Source organism: Mytilus edulis, chromosome 12 (assembly GCF_963676685.1).
Source record: "Mytilus edulis chromosome 12, xbMytEdul2.2, whole genome shotgun sequence".
Classification (NCBI taxonomy): Eukaryota; Metazoa; Mollusca; class Bivalvia; order Mytilida; family Mytilidae; genus Mytilus; species Mytilus edulis.
The window spans coordinates 1,596,599-1,621,529 of record NC_092355.1 but is presented as its reverse complement, the minus strand read 5'-3'; the positions used below and the strand labels follow the sequence as shown (position 1 = coordinate 1,621,529).

Here is a 24,931-nt window from a genome sequence, read left to right as displayed (position 1 = left end):
TGTCAATAATAATTATGTAAAACATTTAAGGGATGATCTACTTAAAGTGTTAAAAAAATCATAACTTATGTGAGATGCTGTGTTTAGCATTGGAAATGTATCTTGCAGCCTCGGTTGAATGCTTAGCGTAATCTTGGAGAATAATAACGGTCGTGTGTTTTTTATTTTTTTTTCCGATTTTGTTCAGTCGAAGATTATAGTTAGACAAAATAAAATTACAAAATATGAACTCAAAATCTAATCGGAAAGTCCATAATCACATGGCAAAATCAAATGACAAAATACATCAAAAACGATTGGATAAGAACTGTCATATTCCTGACTTGGTACAGGCATTTTCAAATGCAGAAAGTGTTGGATTAACCTGGTATTATAGGGATAAACACCTCTCACTTTGATGACAGTCTTGTCAAATTCCGTTATATTTACAATGATACAACATACTCAACAAGTTGCTAATCAAAACTTTTACTAAAATTTTTTCAAAAAGTTCAAAATAGTAATTAAACCTGGTATTATAGCATGTATAGTGCTAAACACCTCTCACTTTGATGACAGTCTCATCAAATGCCGTTATATTTACAATGATACAACATACTCAACAAGTTGCTAATCAAAACTTTTACTAAAAAAAGTTTCAAAAAGTTTAAAATAGTAATTTCATATTCAAAATTATATCCAGTATAAAAATAACACCTGGTTGGCATTTGCAACTTTTTTGGACTCGAGCGTCACTGATGAGTATTTTGTAGACGAAACGCGTGTCTGGCGTACATACTAAATTTAGTCCTGGTATCTATGATGAGTTTATTTGGTTGATGGCAAATAAAAAAAAAAAACATAATGCAAAACGTAGCATGAACTGTCAGGATCTTAGATATTCATGTATGTATGACTATTGATGAAAATACTAATGCAATGTTATTTTTAATGTTTAATTGTTTTTATTAGTTGTTAAAGGAAACATATTTCAAAAACAGTATGTATATTCCGGAACGCTTAACACAAGAAAATAATTTACAAAAAATTGAAAAATATAGAAATCATTGGAAGTATTTGTATATTACAAATGCAATTATATAAACAGATATAAGCTAATAGTTAAAAAAAACTATTCATAAATAAACACAAAATAACACATGAATATCCACAGTACACTATGCCCCATTCATACTTTAACATTTCATATATAGATGTCAGACCACCAATTCAAAATCCCCATTTATTCAACTTTTTCGCTTTCTAAGTATTTTACCTTAAGTTTAACTTCATAGAAACCAGGTAGATCCTGAATTTTAAATGTTTCATCTTTCAAAATGCCAATTTCCAACTAATGTTTGAAATCTTACGGAAGACAAGTGCTACTTAACAAATCTTAAATGAGTATATTATTGGAGGGGTATTGATTGAGTAGGCATTTGTTTCCCGTTCTTAACTCGAGGGAGTGAAGTGGTGGTCTTATAACGGAATAGAAGTTATTTCATGATGTTAATCCTAATGGAAAAAAAAAGTATATATACATTTTAGTATGTAAATAAATTTTACAGTATATTTTCTGAACGGAATAAATGGCATAGACTATTCATACCAACAAGAACATATGATATTGGTTATAATCAAATGGTCACCTTTTTTTTTATATTGAGCGAAAAGTAAAATGCATGATTATGTTAACGTGAAAGCTAATTTTGGGTCTATTTGCGGTGGTTTAAGATTTTTAAAACTATTTGAATATTGAAATTTAACTTTTTTAAAAGTGTTAAAAGAGAGGGGCGAAGGATACCAGAAGGACATTCAAAATCATAGATAAAAAACCCAAGAAAAAGCCATAACTTAAAAGCAAGACAAACAAAAAAATGATAGTACACTTGTCACAACACGTTACGTAGAAAAATAAAGACTAAGTGACATTCAATTGAATGATTGATTAAATTTTCGTGAAGTGTTGGTATATATCATTAGAAACTTTTAATGTTAATAATGACATGTTTCACACCAGTTAAAAAAAAGACCGCAGATATAGACAGAGACAGAGACAATCACTGTGATGATGAAATTTATTTTTTATGAACAATGACATTTTTGATTACGTTATAACTAACGTTTATAATTCCCGAATCTTGATGAATCTGTGGTTTCATTTTCATATATGAATCATCCGAGGAATCGGAAAACTGTCGGCTATTTAATGAATCAGGAGAATCGCTATCGTACGTAACACTTGCATCACTCGCTCGTTTATCATTGGAATCCGAATGAGGGCATGTCAAGAGGGAGAGCATGCTGATTGATTGTACATTTTGGAGAGTTGCTGGCATGTCAAGAGGGAAATCATGCTGATTGATTGTACATTTAGGACCGTATGATGGCATGTCAAGAGGGAAAGCATGCTGATTGATTGTACATTTAGGACCAGATAATGGCATGTCAAGAGGGAGAGCATGCTGATTGATTGTACATTTAGGACCGGATGATGGCATGTCTAGAGGGAGAGCATGCTGATTGATTGTATATTTAGGAGAGTTGCTGGAATCACATTTGCCTGACTGACATCTATTAGGCCTTCTATTACAAGTTTTCGGTTTAGGGATGGGATTATTATTTGGAGACGACATGTTCCACATCGAGCTTGAAGCGTCTTCATAGTCTGCGTCAGTTTCCGTATTACTATCACCATTGTCATTCATGTTATCTTTTGTTTGGATACCGTTACGTGGAATTTTCTTCTGGGCAAGTGTTCTGTTCATTTCAGTGATGAGTTGGTCACGCTCGTTATTTTTTTTCTCATTTTGTTTATCATCTGCGGATAAACCAGTGGTTAATTTGTCGCATGACACATTCGAATTGTCATATATCTTGTTAGACATCCCGTTAGCTGTGTCGTTTGTTTCGTTATCATCAGTAAATTGTTTGTTGATATAACAACGGTTATTGGAATTCTAGAAAATAAATAAAACGATAAATATGCTGAACGTAAAATATATATAAACTTGTTATCATGGCAAGATAAAAATTTCAGAACAATCTTAACATAAGTTCCTTAAACGTAAAGTTTAACATTTCCTCTTTAACTAACTTTGTTATATTAGTTTGTTTATCATGCGACCTGACACATTACTTGAAATTTGTCATACTATCACACTTTTATATCATTAATTGAGCGTATTGGTGATCTCTTCAATTACTATTGCATTTGTAATGGGATATCAATTATTATGCTAGTAAATAACTTAGAAAACTTTGATGAATGCAAATAGAAAAAAAAAAAAATAGAAAGACCCTATACAACTCTACAATATATTTTCCTTTATCCTGGCAGAACAAAATAAGTACTAAGGTGATCAAATCAAATGTATTGAGATGCCGCCTTACCAAATATCTATTATTGTAATTAACAAAGCAAGTAAAACATTTAATTGTGAATTAATTGTACCTTTATTATATTATGTATTGTTCTCTGCTATCGGTTGTTTTGTCACATTGTATATACTTGCAAATTGTTTATGGATTGCCATAGCATATTATTTATGCTTTCGCAAATAAAGTATTCATTCAGTCATTCATTCATAACGTTGCTTAAATAAAAAAAGTCTACAAAGTTAACTGAACGCAAACAAGGTGAAAGTTTAAATGGTCTGAATTTTACAGTACTTGACAAAAACCTTTTTCTTGAAAGTGCTTACACAGATAAAGATTAAAAAATGAGTATTCCAACACCCTGCTCAGTTCAACATTTTTACTGCCCCCCACCCCCCCCCCCCCCCCCCCCGCCGGTTGGATTACAAAGGCTACACAATATCAACTTATTCTTATATACTCATTCTTACTATTTGTCTTTGTAAGTTTCCCTTCATGTCGTTAACGTCAACGTATTCATGTTCTAAATCGTTAACGTCAACGTAATCATATTCTAAAGTTTTCTTCGAAGCTGTTTGCTGTAAACAAAAAAAAATCATTATTCAAGTACTTAATTAATACACTACACACTTGTACTAGTATATACATGATTGGTTTTCACTGAATTTGATAGTTTTGAGGTTATTACATACAAAAGTATGTTCTTACAATCAACCTTGAACCAAATTTCAATGTGTATTATTCAACAGCACGATAACATGTACATATTACCTGATTGGTAGTTTTGGAAACTTCTAGTATTCTAGGTCATACAATGAGACTCTTTTAAGTTATCATAAATGCTATTAAACTGCACGTCAATGATGCATGCGTGAAATATATTGACAATTTGAAAGCGAAAGCGGTACGATTTCTGCCGTTTCGGTTTTTTATAATGTTCGAACAGAAAAGATGGTGATATTGTATAACTTTAAAACCTGTTTTGTAAGCTAAGTGTGCATAAAGCAACACAATCTGGAAAAACCGAAAATACTTAAGTCAGGTTTCACCCTGAATAGATGTGCAAATGGTAGATTGCGTCGATGCATCAGTTGTTGAAAACATAAATTGGCTTTACTCTAAATCGATCTTAATCGAGGATGAATAACACCATCGATTTATATGAATATACACATTGTAAAGACTTTAACTATTTCATGAATTATATAGCAAATAGTTGTTTATATTAAAAGTATATACATTTTCGATGAATGTTTTAGATATCAATAACTAATAACACAAATGAGCTACACTTTTGTTCCACTATCTACCTGTTTTTTCTGACCACCACTATGGCTACTTATATTGCATGATTCGGCATAAGCGTATGGGGATGTTTGTGGTCTTCTTTCTTTCTGAAATAAAAGGATTAGTCTATGAAATAGGCAACAGTAGTATACCGGTGTCCAAAAGTCATAAATTGATTGAGAGAAAACAAATCCGGGTTTCAAACTATCATTGTTTTTCTCGGAAAACTATGATTAATATATTTGCAAATGGTTAAAAAATACTGGGAACGGATATTGACTAACTAAAAGTTGATTGCATTGCAATGACCTGGAAAACCATGTACCACAACAGTGAACAACATACACGCTACATTTCAGAATTGTCACAATAATATGGGACTCTCATACTGCAATAACACATCAAATTTGAGGAAACTTTTATTGCAATAACAATAGACACTAATGCTCTAAGAACAGAGGACACCTTGATCGCATTAACAGTGGACAGCTACACTGAAAAAAAGGGACAGATCAAAAGCAATACTTAAGGACACCCATACCTCAATGACAATGGACAGTAACAGAAAAATAGCAGACCAAACCCTTACATCAATATTGGACAATAACACCACAAAAATAGTACATATCAAAATTCGCATTAGACGTCCGTACCAGCAAACCATTATATCATACTGCAATGACTGCGGACACTCACTATGTAATGACTGTGGAGAACAATACTACATTTACTGTGACAAACCTACTTTTGTATATCCATTTTTGTTTTACATAGTTCATAACTTTTTGAACAATTTTTAAACTTTTATCTTTGAAAAACTTTTTAACAAGTAGCACTGCAAATATGGACAAAACGATTCTCAGAATTGAAAGTTTTGAAGGTCATGGTTATAAATATAAGTATAAACTTTTGTCTATCGAAATGGGAATTTTTAATGTATTTTCCAATATCTAATTATACATGTTATAGAAGTTTCGACTCATGTATGTTATTAAGATCAAGAAAAATAAAAGTTATACTAAAAAGTCATTTAAGGAAGAATTTTAGAAACAATAGAAATGTTTCCCCTACGAATCCGGCACTATATATAACTGTATACATTCATGATAAGGTGATTGATTGAATAGTATAGTATATATATTCACTCTTATTTGATTGTGAATAAAAGTAACGATGTTCTTTGGTTAATGAAAATTCTAAAACATTATCTAACCTTAAACAAGTCTCCTTCGCCTCTCGCTTATGCATGATGTATATGTTACATAACATAAATGTAAAATGTGTATAAAGCAATTATAGAAAACAGGCCTGAATTGTTGTCTTCTAAGCGCACGTTCGTCAATTCATTCGGAATGTTAGAATAAAGAAAGCCAACATAAATAAAGAAATAAGTTGAAGAGTACTGAAGACCAGCAAAATGGTTTTCTCCTATACATTTTAAGTTGTATATATCTGGGGGCAATATCATTAGTGTTTCGAAAAAAAAGTCAGTCATTAAAAGAATAATAATACAAGTGAATAGTATAAAGTACTGAAAAGAAAAAAAAGAGAACTTTGTTTATTTGTCCAATAAAAAGAGCAATATGTCCGAGATCGAATGTACCATAACATGATGTAGCATAATACAGACGACACTATTAACCATGCTTGACGTCATAGTAAATTATCGGTAAATAACATTCACATACAAAATGCTGATTATCGAATATTTAATTTACATTAGTATGACTGGAAATTAAACATTGAAATATAACTAAGGTTCAGAAGCAAGAACAGTTTATACTCAAATAAACCAAGGTTTAACAGTAATTCACGCAGGTGAAATTTCGACATACAAGTGTTTACAATTTGTCAAGCAAAATAAAGTAAACGTTATACAAGGGTACATTTAATTTCACGTGTTATGGCAAAATGTGATATTTTTGTGCATCTGATGAGTTAAGCCTTTTTCAACTGATTTTTATATTTCGTTCTTATGTTGTACTGTTATACCACTGTCCCAGGTTAGGGGGGGGGGGGGGGGTTGGGATCCCGCTAACATGTTTAACCCCGCCACATTATTTAAGTATGTGCCTGTCCCAAGTCAGGAGCCTGTAATTCAGTGGTTGTAGTTTGTTTATGTGTTTTTCGTTCATATTCTATATAAATAAGGCCGTTAGTTTTCTCGTTTGAATCGTTTTACATGTCATATTGGGGCTTTTTATAGCTGACTATGAGCTTTGCTTATTGTTGAAGTCCGTACGGTGACCTATAGTTGTTAGTGTCTGTGTCATTTTGGTCTCTTGTGGACAGTTGTCTCATTGGCAATCATACCACATCTTCTCTTCTTTTATTAATTTAAAAGACATTGATTTTGTTATCAATTAATTAAAACACAACTACATTTTATTGGTTTATAGGTATGAACACTAACTACTCAGCAATTGATTCAAACTATTGCATTTGATAAGATTAAATGTATTAAAGGTCAACTTTGTTTTTGTATAAAACCACCTAAACCAGTTTAAAAATATTCATAAAAAAGTAAACTAGTTTAAAAATAATCATAAAAAAGTAAACTAGTTTGAAAATAATCAAAAAAAAGTAAACTAGTTTAAAAATAATCATAAAAAAGTAATTTAGTTTAAAAATAATCATAAAAAAGTAAACTAGTTTAAAAAAATATAAAACAGTATTAATCATAGGGAAAATAGTTTCAATTAAACATGCCCAGATGCAATTTCCATAATATATAAAAAAAAAATCACATAGAACAATTGTTGGAAAAAAACAATAGCAACGACTTTTTATCTGTAGTTACTCTACACATAATTTTGATATGAACTGTCCATGCTTTGTATTATTTTAATTCTGCTTACATTAGTTGGGTCCTTATCATAACGCCTTATTTCTTCATACTGTGGCTCCTTATACATGGTATAAGCATTAGTGACATCATATCCGTATTCCAAGGAAGGATTTTCCTTTCCATTTTCAATACTGTTGAAGTACTTCTCCTAAAAACAATTGAGCTCAGCAAATGTTATCATTATTTGTTTTAATTTCAAATATAAAAAAAAAATGAAAAAAATGCAATAACATTATTAACTGCGTTTTGTATATTCACCTTTTACTTTATTTTCATGTCAATTGATTTAGTTGAAATATTAACAGATCTTTAAAATGTAACTTGTTCTTTTGAGGAAAAATAGCTATATTAAAAACAAAAGTATCTACATGTCACAACGCAAGAAATGGCATTTGCTAAATTTCATAATATCATTCACATAGTTATCAAAAGTACCAGGATTATAATTTTATACGCCAGACGCGCGTTTCGTTTACATAAGACTCATCAGTGACGCTCAGATCAAAATAGTTAAAAAGCCAAATAAATACAAAGTTGAAGAGCATTGAGGATCAAAATTTCAAAAAAGTTGTGCCAAATATTATTCACCATTTATTCACCATATATTATTCACATATTATTCACATATTATTCACCATATCAATAGTTACCTCTGAGACCGATGAATTACGTCTAGATCTTTTAAAATGTGCAACACAACACACAGCAAACGATAGGATGAAACAAACAATACCAATGACACCAATTATAAAAGCCTCTATCCCACATATTGCAGAGTTGCAGAAGCCTAAGTCATCTAAGGTAGTCGAGTTATAAGTCAACATAATTGAGTGCGTGTCATCAAATGTTGTTCTGGTTTACATATTTATCATTTCTATTCCACATCCAGCGAGTATCAAGCACACAAATTTGAAAAAAAAAATAGATTTAAAAAGACTGTCATTTCACATTGATCGTTAAAGCCTTATTCAATTGGTAAAAAAAACATGAAACTGATGTTATTTTTATACCAACTTACAAACAATTGATCTAAATATAATCAATGGATTTTTTTTGTGAAAAATACCAATCGCATCTAATTATACATCACTATGATCTGTTTATGTAAACAACAACACTTTTTGAAATAGTTCCTTGTCAAGGATATCATAAACGTTTGTTATTAACTGATATATATATATATCCGTGTTTGGGAAATAAATTTATATTGGGAGTTTTTCCAAAATCTACATTGATGTGTATGTTGTTATGATTTTTATTCTGATGAATATAGTTGAACTAACTTTGCTGACGCAAAGAGGAATAACATGATTTTTGCTTCCTGTTTTTTTCCATTCAAAACACTTTACATTTATACCCACTGCCTGATAGAATATGAAGATGTATTTACCGAACAAAAAAACATATCTTTCGAGCGCATCGATCGCCTAAGCAAATACGACATTCTGAGGGTGAATTCTATACAATTACTGTCTTTTGATGAGGTAAATGTGTGGTTTTATTGACTTTTGAAAAACTGATATTCACTGAGGCCAACGGCCGAAGTGAATATCAGTTTTTCAAAAGTCAATTAAACCACATATTTACTGAAGCAAAAGACAGTAAATGTTTTATTCCATATTCCGAGAGAAATGAATGTAATGGAAAATATTAACCAAAATCAATTGTACATCAAACGTTTTTTACCAAAATTATACACGTAAAAGCACGCGACGTTTTGCGCGGTGAATATCCTTTTTCCGCAGGTGAATATGCTTATTTATTCAAAATCCAATTCATATAGAAAAACCTACTAATATTTTATCAATATGGAATAAATCCTCATATTCCCCTCAGCCAGCCAAGGCAAATAAATGTGTATTCAACTTACTTTACTGTTATTCTTCCTTGAAAACAAAATACTAATGTACGCTGATTCAGCTTTAATAATTCATCACGCAACATTCACTTTGAAAAATAATATCGAATCATCACTTAATTATTCATTATATGACACTATAAAGAAAGATGTGGCATGAATGTCAATTAAAACTCTTGATCCAAGTTAAAATATAAAACAAATTAAAAAGTATCGGTGAAAGTAATGCCTTCCTTCAACGCATAGCCTGTGTGCACATTGATCAGCTGGCTACAAAGTCATTCCAAACTGATTATTGTAAAACAATTGAATCAGAAAAATCATTCGTCTAATCTACACGAGAAACATCTAGTATCAACTCCAACAAACGACACACACTGAACAACATACTCCTGCATTAGGATCGGTGCATACCAATGCTATAGTTTAAAACAATTTAACGGGAACTTACTTCTGGTACAATCTGAGACGTCTGCAATTATATATCAAGATCACGATAACATGGATAATGCGTATGGCAATGCTATTGCAGTTCAATCGTATATGCAAACGTTTTCAATATCACCAGTGGGACGCGTCGAACAATGTAGTCCTGATATTCAGAGGAGAATATGATACTAAGATAAATCTAATCCAATGTCAGGATGGATAATCATAATCTATCAGCTATTTATTTCGCCATCAATTTTTATTGACAGTGGAAGCATATCGTACATTATTTTATAAACCTTCAATTTTAACATGTGTCCGAAATACGATTTCTGGTGGTGTCCATGTTTTTCAATCTTCAATTCCTAGTAAACAATGTTATTTAGGGGCGGCCAAGGACCACCTCCGGGTGAGGGACTTATCTCGCTGCGTTGAAGATCTATTAGTTGAGTTCGTATGTTATCTGCTCCTTGTTCGGGTTGTGGTCTCTTCGACATATTCCCTATTTCCCTTCTCAAATTTATGTTCAGTCGTTCGGTCCATTTTCACACTCATCCCTTTGCAGTAAATTCAAAACTGATCAGAAATCGCTTGTTGTCAATTTATAACTGTGTTTTAGTCTGTAGACAATTCAATACTTGGACTTTAAAGATCGACAACTGTATGCTAAATAATGACTGATAAGATCATAATTATTTGCAAGGTAATTTTGAATTTTTGAAATTGACCGATAGACTGACTTCAATTATATTTTTCGCAGTTTTGTAATAGATGATCATATTAAAATAATCGTTTCAGATCAAGTGTGTTTATTACTGGTTACTAACCCCTTAAAACTAGATAAAATTGAGAATGGAAATGGGGAATGTGTCAAAGAGACAACAACCCGACCAAATAAAAAACAACAGCAGAGGGTCACCAACAGGTCTTCAATGTAGCGAGAAATTCCCGCACCCGGAGGCGTCCTTCAGCTGGCCCCATAACAAATATATACTAGTCCAGTGATAATGAACGCCATACTAATTTATTTCTGCGATTTTCAATCTTGAAACTTTTTTTTTTATTATTAGAATGCACATTAGTGAGCAAATCAGTTTGCCCTTATATTTGATGGTTAAGATTCCACATTTAACCAGCCGTCAACCGAAGAATGTCACAATTTTGAATTCAATATATTTTTGGGAATGGAATTTCTCAAAAGACTAAAAAGTCAAATATGTGCCTCTTCTGATTAGCTAATTAGCCACTGCATTGCAATATGTTATGCAATGCTTGATACACTCAATTTGTGACAGTAAACACATAGTTTTACGTCGGTCAAGCTTGAAGTACAGTACAATAATCCCCTTAATATAATCCGTCATGAGCAAAGAGTATTAAATGAAAATGATTTCGAGGTTAATCAATCGATTACTCTTTTAACAAAAAATATAAGCTTAACACGTTTCTAAAGAAAGATTGGTTCAGTAATGAAGAGATCTCATATAGCTAAACAGTAGGCAAATGCGATCTAATCCACAATTAAACTATCAACATATCAATCAGTGAATAAGCTTAATGATATAACAAAATGCTTGTTTGTGGTGTAGAACCTAAGATATAATGTATGGTTCTGATATTTATCGATTGCAATCAAGGTATGTGATACATTATTCCTTTTATGCTTGTTGACTGTTCATTTATAATGTTTATTCGCAACGATTGATCATACACCCAACAAGCCAAAAGTTTGTCCTTTGCTTGTATTGTTACACCACGTTTCATAGACCGAGGGTTATATTATAATACCCTACCTTTATATACCTGTCTTAAACCAAAACAAATGTTATCTAACGATTTTTAGTGGTTATTTGTTGCTTTGTCTTAATTTTGATGTCATAAATCAAACAGCTGGTTTTCTATTTTGAATTGTTTTACATGTTGTTAAATCGGGGCCTTTCCTTTTTCTATATAGTAACTTAATGTCTATACAGTATGGATTTGCTTGTTCTTTATTTAGCGTTTTCAATATTTGATGCGAGCCTCCCTGACGAGTCTTTTGAACACGAAAGGACCGTATGGTATACAACATTATAAGCTGGTTGCTTATATGAGTTTGTTTTAACAAGGTCTCTGGTTATATATGAGACACTTATCAAATGTTCTTTTCACCATTTATAACTCAACATAGATATAGTATCCTTAACTTTGTGTAGTTCCCGCATATATCGTCAACTATGTGTGTAATAATTGTACAATGTTGGCGGTAAGCAAAATGTACATAATTTAAAATGAGGAGTTTGACGGTGTTTGGGGTCTTCATTTACGTGTATTCATGACAGTGTAATTCTTATCGATATGTATTACACTTTAAACGTCAAACGTTTAACATAGAAATGTACAACAACACAAATGGTACGTAGAAATTAAGACCACAAAAATGTTACCATATATTTTATAAAACATACTTGAGTTCGAAAATCGACAAAAAGGTAAACTGCAAATGTCCACCAAACATAAGGGCTTATAGTTATACTAAACAATTTTTCATTGAATATATAATTTTAAAAAAATGTATAGAGTTATTCCGCTTTGGTATGTCATCAAAATGTTTAGTGTTTTTCGTTCGCATCATTTTGTATCTCCCTATCATCTTCGTTTTGTTTCACGAAAATTGAAGTATCTTGCCGTTGTTAAAGAGGGAATTGCCATGTTAAAAATATAAATTCTATAGGAAATCCGTTTAAACATTTTTTTATGATCATTCAGATTGACTGTTATGTTACTAAATATGAGTTATTTTAAAAAAAATAGAACAAATTTAAAGGACATTGATGTCAAACAGAATTTACAAATAATTTTACCAAAAAAAAACCCAGCTTGTTAATCTTTTAAAACCAAAAAGTTATGTATTTCTTTCGAATTTTGAGAAAATATATAAATTTCGATCTCACTTTACTCAAAAAGTAGCACATGAAGATATATTTTTTATAAAAATATTTGATTTAATCAGCCTACATGCAAATTGTCAGCGAAATTTCAATGTAGGATCAAAACTGTATCGTATGCCTTTCAAAACCTAAACACATCAGCTATAAATCTTCAATAATACGTCGGACAATTACAGTTTCCATAAAATCCCAGAGCTCTCAATCTGCGAAATAAGTCGATCCACTCGATTTTCAAAATACAATTATTATATACATATGTAAGAATTAAATCAGATCAGCATATGCGGCTATACATACATTAATGCAAAAACTCCGTTTGTATAATATGGCTACAGTTATTAGATGATATGGGATAATGTGTTAAGTCCTTTATTATTGTATGTTTTTAAACACAAGAAATCCCATCGACTACAGTTTGAATTACCAATAACAAAAATGATACATAGTGTATTCTAATAAATTGTAAAAGAGTGGTTTGGAAAATACAAGATTGACATTAAAACTTATACATAGAACACAAACGGACAACACCATGGCTTAAATATAAAAAGACAAAAAGACACTCAATAGTACTCGAGACATAAAATAGAAAACAAAAAATTAATAAACCCGAGCTCTACTAAAATATGGGGGCGATATCAGGTGCTCTGGAAGGTTAAGCAAGTCCTACTCCACATGTAGCAACCATCTCTTTATTCATGTTATAAAAAACCCGGTAACATATGGAACATATCTGATATCATCTGTTAAACGGATATTACATAAAGTAAAAAAAAAAAGTCGTGATGGCGTTTATTAAATTTGAAACTTACAAACGCAACATAAGTTAAAATCGCAGTTTTACTGAAGCTTTTGAAAGAAGCTTCAAAATCATTAAAGCTAAAGAACGTGTAAATTTTTGAGGAATTGAGGACTCAATCGTGTCAATCAAGATAGGCATATCGATTACAAGCTGAAAGTGACAAAACATTATCAACTTCTACCATGCAAATTTCAAAACAGTAAAAATCACAAAAACAAAATTAAATCCGAGGACAATTTAGAACGGAAAGTTACTAATCAAATGGCTTAATCAAAAGCTCAAATACATAAAACTAATGGATACCAACTTTCATATTCCTGGACGTGATCAGGATGAAGTTAAAAAGCAATAAAGACCAAACAGTCCAAACGTTTATTCTAAATACAGCTACTGTAATCTACTCCGGTAGTAGAAGATTAATAGTATATGAAGGTATTCAAAGTTTGGTTAAAAGTTAATTAATAATTATGACAATGGTCATGATAAATCATGTCATCACCGAAACGCTTTCTACTTGGATTCAAACGTGAGCACAAACATCTTTCCTTTATCCATTTGCTCTGTTAGACCAAATACCTTAACTGTAACCACTTAAATACAAAATTAAACATGAAAGATTAGATATAAACAGTTTGACCACTTAACTTACAAGGGAAAATTATCGGCACATAAAATCGATCCATGGTTAAAGTGCATAGAATCACTTGAAACAATTGATATGATGGACGCATCTACCAATATTTGGACATCGTAAATATAAAGGAAAATAAATTAAAAGACTATACTGGACTACCTATAGATGTCATCTCGCTTGCGAAATCCATTTACATGTATGAAGCCTGTCTTATAATAATATAGGAAAAGGGAAAATCACAAAGAAAAAAACTGAACTAATAGGAAAATCAAATCGGAAAGTCCCTAATCCTGGCAAAATTCAAATGACAAAACACATAAAAAATGAATGGACGACAACTGTCATATTCCTGACTTGGTACAGACATTTCCAAATGTAGAAAATGGTGAATTAAACCTGGTTTTATAGCGCTTAACCTTTTAAGTTGTATGACAGTCTCATCAAATTCCGTTATATTTACAGTGATGCGTGAACTAAACGACACAATAAATGAAATAGTCAATAATGGTTACAGCAGTCATCATCGTGTTACAATTTTAAAGAAACAATTGATTCGCGTGTCTGACGTCAGAAAATTGTATACGTCACATATTTTTTTGTTCAATTTATATACAAACAATTTTAAAATTTCACATGGGCAATGTTAGCATACAGGGGCCGTGTCAACGAAGCTGTCCTAGGACTAGGACATGTCTTAGGATGGTCTTAGGACACGTCTTAGTCCTAAGTCAGGTTAACGAAAGTCTCCTAAAATAAGATATGTCCTAAATTTGGTCCTAAAGTTAGGACATACAAATAGGTGTCTTAGGATAGTCCTAAAGGTTACAATGTCCTAAAACGTAATAAAAACAGCAAATATGGCATCAACTCAATACTAAAAATACTAATACAATATTTAACTATCAAACTATTATAAAAATTAAATTTATAAAACATTTTTTTTTTTCAATTTTTGTTAAAGATTCAATTGTATTACATTAAATTATTTCGTGTTGCCTTTTTTGAAGCCTAAAAAATACTATCAGTAAAGCAACATTTTTGCGACTTACCAAAACGGTGCAATAAAAATTTAGATATGGGAAAAAAATTACTTCTTTTTTTAACTAATCCTCATTCGATACATGTAATGAAATCGAGTGGACCTAAGGACAAAACTATTTTAGGTACTAAAATTGCAGCACGAAAATCACATTTAAAAAAGTTTTGTGACTATTAACTTTTGTTTTCGTATTAAAATCTTTTATATCTTCCATCTTATTTTTAATTAACGTATTTATTAGTATTACGTTAAATCTTTAACTTTTATTTTGCGTTAATTGTTTTCCGTATACAAGTCACCCTCCCTCTCTTTACATATATAAATATTAAAATACAATAAAATCTATGTCATAGAAATCTCTGTATATTTTTTTCAATTAAATGTATATGTGTTAGGATGGTCCTAGGACCATCATAGTTAGGACTGTCCTAAGACAGCTTTGTTTTACATCCTAAGACATGTCTCAGACACGTCCTAAGACCATCCTAAATAATGTCATAAGACCTATCTTAGGACATATCCTAGGATACTTTCATTGACACGGCCCCAGGATAAGAAAATCAAAAATATGTTAGAATTAAATTCAGAAATAGACGGAGATTTAAAATAGTCCAAAAGTTACGACAAAAGTGGCGAATTTAGCTTCCTAATTCGTTAATTTTGAAAATGTCATTTCTATGAATACGAAATCTAGCATCGCTTGCCTATTGTGAACATGTTCGTCTTTGTGTCCTCATTTCGTATTTCTATGAAATATGTATACCTTAAACTTTTGGGTTTCATTTTCACTTGGTATGTTCAACCTTATGTTATGTACAAATGTAATCGAAATCATGAGACTCTAGTATAATAGATTTTAATCCATCATTTTCTACATTAGAAAATGCCTGTACCAAGTCAGGAATATGACAGTTGTTGTCCATTCGTTTGATGTGTTTGAACTTTTGATTTTGCCATTTGATTGGGGACTTACCTTTTTGAATTTTTCTTGGAGTTCAGTATTTTTGTGATTTTACTTTTTATAAACTTGTTATAGTATCAAAGATGTTTTAAGAAAACATAGCTTTTGGAAGAATGCAACCAAAACATACAAAGTTTTCATATCAGAAACATATACAACAGATTTACAGAAGATATGATAAAAAAAATATTGGTTTCATTTTTTTCTCAATTTCCTAAAACATGTTAAAGAAACATACTTAGAGGTTATTTAAATCATTTGAAAATAAGAAAATTTGTTTTACGCATCCAGCACGCTTTTCTTGATTTATCTAAAGAATAAAAAAATAAAATTCGAATTTGAAGGTGCTCAAAAACTTGCATAAACATTCGACCAAATGATAAATAGTCTTGTACAGTACGTATGCATGGTACCTAGTATTACACAACTTTCATCAAAAACGTTGCACAACAGATGGATTTTGAATCCCCGACACTCAGACCAAAGAATCAAAACCAGAAATTTGAAGGTGTTCGTATTCTTGCAGAAATATACGACCAAATGTCAAATAGGCTTGTACGTTATCTGGTATTACACAATTTTTATCACGAGAACTATGTACAACAGATCACTAAAGATCATTGCTGACGTGTTACTTTAATAATATTAGTATCGCAGATGTTTGGTCAATATCGCAGGTGTTTAGAGAATGAAAATAACATTTAAAAACTAAACAATTACCGCATGCAAAGCCGTCACACTAGAAGAACTGCAAGTGTGTAAATCAACAACAACATTACATAAACAATACATAACTGTGATACTTAATAAAACAAAAACAAACTATCAAAACTGTATATAAACTATATATTCATTCAATTATCAACCAAATTATATTAGATTAACACATATTTCTCGATACGTTGCATTTTCTTCAACATGTTCTGGAAGAAAAATTAAAAGCCAAAACTGCAGTTATGGAAGAATAAATTATAGTTGCCGTAAGACAAAGATTATTAAAAATAGAAGTATCTTATCTCTTATCACAAAATTGTTGAATTTTTTTTTTAATTCATTTTCCCCTTAGGAATACATTATATAAATACATAAAGATATGAACGTACCTGCCTTTGTATATTAATATTGAAAGTATGATTGAAATTTGTTTTATCAATTAACCATGTATTTTTCAGTACACGCTATGTACTTAACCATTATTACTATAACTAATTGCGTATAAAGTGATAATTTTTTGTATGCATCATTATTATACTTGTGTTAACTCGTATTCTTAGTATATTTGTTGTATTATGGAATTATTATTCAAGACAGCCAGTTTGTTCAAAAAATAACTTTGGTAATATCCGAGTTAAACCTAGAGACGTTATTTAATTAGTTGAAATTCATAACGTCCACTCTATGATAAAATGTACAAAATGTATTTATAACTTTTAATGAAAAACTGTTTATGTACTCGCATTTACATATTAGACATAAACATTAATATCTGGACAAGTGCTATTTCCTAGCATTTAAGCTTAATGCCAAATGTCACTCATTGCCGTTTATGTGTTTAGTTTTTATCTATGTTTCGATTTCCATATTTGGTTAGACAATTATACAATTATATACTTTTATGTGCTAAGTTTTTATCTATATTTGTATTTCTATTACTGGTGAAAAATTATGCAAATAATATTATATATTAAGTGTTTACGTATCATTCTATTTCGATCACTGATTTGACAATTATACATTTAATATTATGTGTTTAGTGGTGATCAATATCCCACTTGTTTGATAATTATACATATGATATCTTGTGTTTAGTTTTTATTTTTTGTTTTCTATTTCAGTCACTCGTTTGACAATTATACATATAATACTATGTGTTAAGTGTTTAACTATGTGTCTATTGCCATCACTTGTTTGATAATTATACATATGGTATCTTGTGTTTAGTTTCTATTTATATTTTCTATTTCAGTCACTTGTTTGACAATTATACATATAATATGCGGTGTTAAGTTTTTTTTTATCTATGTTAACATTTTCTTCACTAGTTTGATAATTATGCATATAATACTATGTGTTTAGTTTATACATGTCACTTTCTACAATATTGGATTGTCTACATCAATGAGTTGTTTAATTGTATGATTATTAATGCGCATGCAATGTGTCTCAAGCGATGTGATGTATAACTACTAAAGAGCCGTAGACTCAAGAGGGGTCTATAAAAATAACCACTTCATCTATAGTCAACTTTTCATGAGGAAGTTGAACCATTTTTTAAAAGCATTAATCAGTCGAAACTTAACTGTCCTGATATTATTTTGGGGGATTATCAATCAACCAGCAGCTTATCAACCCAGTACTAGAAAACTGGCAAACCTTTATATATTTGTTGCGTCCAACGCAGTTGTGCAGCAAAGTGTATATTAAGTAATGATCATTTGTTCTATTGTATGAGTGTGTTCTAATTTAGTTATAGAAGAGGAAACAAAAATAGTTTTCTTAATATACCCGCAAGTGTACAGCTCTAATATCTCTTACTAAACTTACAAATGTAAGCACACATAACCAATTTCTTTGTTTTACTAACTGTTTTATTAACCAAATTACTACAATATAATTATAAAAGCAAAATTTTGACAACTGTTCATTATGAAATCATCTGTCATGCATCACGAAATCTCACCCGTGCATTACGAAATCAAAATGTCGTTTATGTCTTTTAATAAAAAATTTTAAACTCAATCTCATCAAAAACACGTTTAATGATGTTCAGTGTTTTGTAACGACTTGAAACGGAAATATTTCAAGGCCTTTCAAAGTACGACTTTCGATTATTATCACTGTTCCATTTCCGTTGATCAATCATCAGAACGCAAACTACTCAAAGATTAAAAATAGTTAAACTGTCTGATCTATTCTTCCCAGCTACTTTGAATTGGCTAGATAAAATGAATTTTAATAGCATAAAATTAAGTACTTGGATGAAAAATCAGAAATAACAACTGACAATGTTGACCAAACATCCATCGTAAATTTGAAAAGACAAGTTCAGCTATGAAATTTCTGTATCTTTTTCACGGTAAGATTCTTACTCTTTCTTAAGTCGAAGAACTAAAACCTTTTAATACATTTTTTATAAAATGTCTTTTTCTGTATTTGTCCTGTTATATATTTGTGGTTAGCTATATTGGGATCGCAGACTCGAAGACTGTTCTTAATTAAAGTTGTCTTATAGTTGTTTAATAAAATTATAAATATATGGACTTTTTATATTGGCCCTGTAACATGCCCTTGATATTAATAATGACCTTGGACAGTTGTTACGGCCCTCGGTCTTTCCTCGGGGCAATTAAAACAGTTGTTTTTAGCCATAATTAATACATGGGGCATGTTATAGTGCCAATATGAAAAAGTCCATACATTAATACTATATTATCATACCTTAAATCTGCAATAAGAAAATCCTAGAAAACTACATGACCATATGTTGATATCACAGTTCTTTGTTCCTACCATGCATAAGGGCTTTATTTCTATAAGAATTATTATAAACTGTTTTATGCCTTACATACTTCAATGTTTGTGATTTTGGACGATAAAGTGAAGTTACAAGCTACTACATACATTTAATTGGGAAGTATCCATGCAACAGCAGTAAGAAGAATATATGTTTCAGAAAAGAAATTTACCAGTTCCAAGTCCGAATATTGGAGTAGGGAAGTATTTTTTATTTTAATTGGCACAATCGTATGTTTTGTTTTTGGTGCATATGATATTATGTAATTTTAAAACATGTAGCACAAACGTATCATTAGGAGAAAAAAGTTGTGGCGCAAAAGGACGCATTTTTGGCTCAAGCGGATCTCCCCATCAGATGTATGTTTGTCAAGTTGTTGAAAATTAAATTTTGCTGTTACTGCTTGAACCAATATGATCTTCTCTTCAAATAAAGTTTTGAAAGACTCTTTGGGCTTTGATGCTTTTTTCAATATTTCTATAGTTGTGTGAGCTATAATATATTCTCCCCTTTTATTTGTTTGAATTTCTTGAAACTTTATTTCTCGTTTTAGTTTACAATAGTTTATTTTGTCCAGTTGTTCATCATAGTTTTCTTGGTTAGAATATTACACCCTTCTTGTGTTCTGATGTTAGTTGTGTTGACAACTCATCGAAATTCTTGCCACCCTATGTTATGGATTTTCTTGATTTATTTTTAGAGTTTTGGAAAAAAGCAATACATATGTGATCTGATACCAATTGTTGAATAATTTCTACGAGCAATTTTCACATTACAAGTGTTAAGTTTAAACAATAGTTCAATTGCAAAGTTTGTTTGTAATTTATTTTTATTTCATCTGAAAATACACCAATTATTGTGATACATAATTATATAGTTAACTCATAATACATGTATTGATATTAAATTTTTCAATAACAGTCTAAAATTAAAAAGTTAGTTATGCTAATTGTTCTAAATTTTCTACTCGATCATACACATCCTTTATCACTCTGGATTAGAATACCTGAATATGCTGATAAGGTTAATGATGGCATCAGCCTTCTCCTCTATTCACATGCATCACTGTCTATACAATGATGTTTAACATGAGAGGTACCAGGAGAGGCCACCAGAGATCATTAACAGATAACATGTTGGACAGAATCACATAATAAATGTCAACCTAAGTCAAGGGGAGATAATTCAAATACAATCAAACAAAAAACTATTATATTAATATATATATACAACAATAGCAATAAACATAGATAGTACTTTTAAGATGCACACAAATCACTGTCCATTTGTGATGTGCATCACCATATTATTAATTCTACATGAACTATTATAAAGCCTTAAGTAAGTTCAAAATAGAAAAATCTCTCCTCACATGTGAACTGAGTTTTTAATTACTTCCCTTTTACTGTCAAATTTCTCTCTTGCTTTTGGGGATCTGTAAAAGGAGGTAGATATTTTTTCTATTCGGTAGGAATTTTTAGTCATAGCTATGACACCTGTAAGAGTCGGTAATGAAGTATTAAAGCGACATGTATACATGTAATATTTAACCAGAATAGTGAGTAAGTTTAGGGAAACATCCCAAGACTCTGACCCAAGAACAATATTTTCCACATTCAACATTCCCAGAAAAGGTGACTTATCGTGTCTTTAGTTTCATTACAGAAACTACACAAGTTAGTTTCGTTTAACCCATATTTCTGCAATAATACATTTGTAGCGAGAGTTCTATGTAAAATCTTAAACTGGAACATACTAAATTTGTTGTTTTTAGTGCAACAAAAGGGTAAGCTATAAATGAAATCCCAATTTTCTATATGAATGCCTAGTTCCTTACACATTTTGTCTTCTTGTTTTGTAAGACGTTCTGCATACATTGACAAGAATTTTGTATAAAAGAACTGACATGACTTTTAATTGTTTTTTATAAATTCAAATGTATCGTTATATATGTGCGTAATTTTCTCTGAAGTAGTGATTAGATTTTTCCAGTCTTTTGGTATCATATGAAGCAAAGAATGGTATTCCAAGAAATTAATATTAAGATTAGATTTTTCGCAGAATTCTTTTCAAGTAAAAAAAAAATGTTTTCATCAAGTAAATCACCTACAAAGAAAACTCCTGATTCAACCCACCTCTGATAAAAGACAGTTTTATTATTAATTTTCAAACTCTTGTTCAGTCATATGGATTGTTTCATGATCCTTTCAGCAGTGCCATTAGTGACAGTGTTTAGGATATTCCATTTTAGTCAAATGTTTTTCCAGAAATTATTAAATTTTGAAGAAATCTTTTGGATACCATCAGGGGTCATCAACCATATTTTGTCTGCTCCAAATCTGTTGTATTGATCTATTTACCATGTTTTCCATGGGGATATATTCAAGGGGTCTAAAAGTTTATTTATCCATGTCATCTTTAATGAATAACAAAAAGATCTTATATCTGGCATTTTCAACCCCCCATTTTAAAATAAACCTATTTTAACTTTTTTTTTAATCTTGTCCTGTTTTCTTGACCACAAAAAAACTGAAAAAAATATTTTGAATTTCTTTTATTTTATCATCAGGCGGGTTTGGCAAAACTGTCAAAGATTGAATTAGAATAGGTAGAGCTAGTGATTTAATGACAGTGATCTTTCTAATATATGTTAAATCTCTATAAACCCAGGAATTTAGTAAGCTCTGCTTTTTTTTTTTAATTTTTCTTCAAAATTTACAAGCGTTTTATTTTCACTGAACAGATCAAATTTTATTCCTAACAGTTTACATTTTCCTGAATGATTCCAGTTCAAATTTCTTGTAGTTGTTAGCTTATCCCTTGAGTGAATCTTTGACCCAATCCATATGGCTTCAGTTTTATCAAAATCCTCACACTCGGAAATTTTTTCTAAATTATATAAACATTTTTCTAAAGATTGCTCATCCTCGTCTAATAAGAGACATGGGTCATCTGCATATTGGCTTAGTAGATACTCATAATCATTTATTTTCATACCAAGTCTATAAATGACCACTCAAGAGTATCAAAAGCTTTCTCAAAGTCGAATAAAAGTAAAAGACCTGGTAGATTATCATCTTCTGCCTTTTCCATAATGTCAAAAATAAGCCTGGTACATTCTCCAATATACCTTCCCTTTATGAAACCTTGCTGTGTTTCACTATTTATATCCCCAAGAAAAAGTTTTATTCTATTTGCTAATGCAGCTGATGCAATTTTTGTATCAACATTTAATAAAGTGACAGGTCTCCAGTTTTTTAATTGAAATTTTGATTTACCCTCTTTTGGAATGCATGTTATTACTCCTTGTTTCTGACTAACAGAAAAATATCCAGAATAAACTCATGGAGGTCTATCCAAAAAAAAAAAGAATTTATAAAATTCTGTTGTAAATCCATCCATCCCTGGAGATTTACCATTTTTCATATTTTTCAATGTTTTTAAGCAGTCATTAGCATTCAAGTTACCCTCTGCCTGTAACCTCTGTTCATCAGAAAGTTTTCGGATAAAAGGATTATTTTCATCAAAAAATAGATTTTTATGTTCTTGATGAAGAATAGAATTTGTTAAGGAATACAATTTTTCATAAAATGATTTTTGTTCTTCTAAAATTTCACTTTGATTGACAATTTTCTCTCCATTATCCTTAATTAATTTTGGAATTATCTTTTCATTATAATTTCTTTTTTCAAGATTACAAAAATAGTTTGTACATTTTTCACCTTCTGCTATCCATCTTGCATTTGCTCCTGCCTTATTACATGTACCTGTTACTATTTTCTCTCTGTGTTGAACAAGTTCATTTTCTAAAATTTTAATTTCTGAGGGATCTATTTCATAATTTTCAAGTAATTTAGCTAGCTTGAATTCTAAATCATTTTCAGTTTTTGTATTTTTCTTTTTAATATAACTGGCATATGATAATGTTTCCCTCTTATCATACATTTTAAGAGTTACCAAAACATGTGTGGGTTTACTGATAGTTCTGTTTCTAGGTCATTCCCAGGCAGAGAGTATTGATTTATAGTTTCCCTAATGCAATTTTTTATTTCAGTTACATAGACCATATCATGTAGTAAGCTATTGTCAAACTTCCATGTGCCTTTATCTTTAATTTGATTGTAAAACTGTAAGGTCAGCTTCACTGGAGAATGATCAGACCTGTAACGTATATCTATGTCTACATTTTTTACAAATGGTTCAAGATCAGATGAAATCAAAAAGCATTCCAAACGGCTTTGCTTAAGCCCAGGACCACGCAATGCAAATCTTTTGGTATCCGGATGTCATGCTCGCCATATATCAACAAGGTCCAGGGACTCTATCATATCTAAAATTTGTTCATGTGCTCTCATATTGTTTTCAGCACTATAATTTGAGGTGTCCTTATCAAAGTCTTGCACCACATTCCATTCTCCAGCCATAATTATGGAGATATTTTTTATACCAGATACTAGACCTTTTATATTTTCAAAATAAGTTGGAGAGTCCCCATTGGGACCATATATTGCAACAAGAGAGAGTCGATAATCTTGAATGGTCATATCTAGAATGATAAAGTTGCCTTCCTGATCCTTTTTTTCTTGGTGAATAGTAAATGTAAAACTATTTTTTATTAGAATTGCTACCCCTCTTGAGCGACTGGAACCATTATACCCCCACTCATGTGCCCACTGTTTTTGTTTTTCTTTTGTACAATGTGTATCTGTTAATATAATTATATCAGATCTGTTCCTGTATCTTGAAAAAAATCTCTTCTCTTCACCTCCTCTGACAGACCCCTACAGTTAAGAGATCCTATTTTCAAACTAGTCATTTACCAAACAGTTCAATAGGTGTAATATGTAACTCTATCCAACAGTCAAATGTTTTAAGTATACTATGATGGTATGTCATTCCTGATTTCGTAACATACTGACAAATAAACAATATCATACATTTAGACATCTGTAAAAAATATATAAAGTAAGCAAGATCACAATGAGCTTGGTAGCAATTCAGGGTTTTCAAAATAATAATTCCTCACCCTTTTGAATTCCCTTCCCCTTTCCGGGTCATTATAAGTAGTAACCAAATTTGCAAGACAATGAATACGTTGTTTAAATTCATTGAGGAATAGTTATGGTCCTGGTATAGTAAGAATTTTTATAACAGATCTGCAGGTAAATCATTTTGCTCCTCATAAACTGTAGAACACTATATAGCCAAAATTAATTAAACATATATACAATTCCCCTCAATCCCTAATATTGTTGGTGTAACTTTATAATGA

The 24,931-nt window shown here is 30.8% G+C and overlaps 2 protein-coding genes across 2 annotated transcripts in view; both read right to left on the bottom strand.

Annotated features, from left to right (window-relative positions):
- Positions 1–24,931, bottom strand: part of LOC139499401 (uncharacterized) — a 333,926-nt gene that overhangs the window by 30,834 nt on the left and 278,161 nt on the right. The window lies entirely within an intron of this gene.
- On the bottom strand, positions 925–8,460 carry LOC139499399 (uncharacterized). The gene is made up of 5 exons (XM_071288077.1): positions 8,143–8,460; positions 7,503–7,640; positions 4,668–4,751; positions 3,828–3,935; positions 925–2,939 (listed from the first exon to the last, which is right to left on the bottom strand). The coding sequence occupies exons 1-5, from the start codon at positions 8,314–8,316 to the stop codon at positions 2,058–2,060; spliced, it is 1,386 nt and encodes a 461-aa protein (XP_071144178.1). The 5' UTR covers positions 8,317–8,460; the 3' UTR covers positions 925–2,057.

Coding starts and splice junctions, on each gene's coding strand:
- LOC139499399 (XM_071288077.1), bottom strand. CDS start 8,316: ATGTTGACTTATAACTCGACTACCTTAGATGACTTAGGCTTCTGCAAC. Junction 7,641..8,142: donor GTAATTCATCGGTCTCAGAG/GTAACTATTGAT, acceptor AATTGTTTTTAG/GAGAAGTACTTCAACAGTAT. Junction 3,936..4,667: donor GTGGTGGTCAGAAAAAACAG/GTAGATAGTGGA, acceptor TTTTGTTTACAG/CAAACAGCTTCGAAGAAAAC.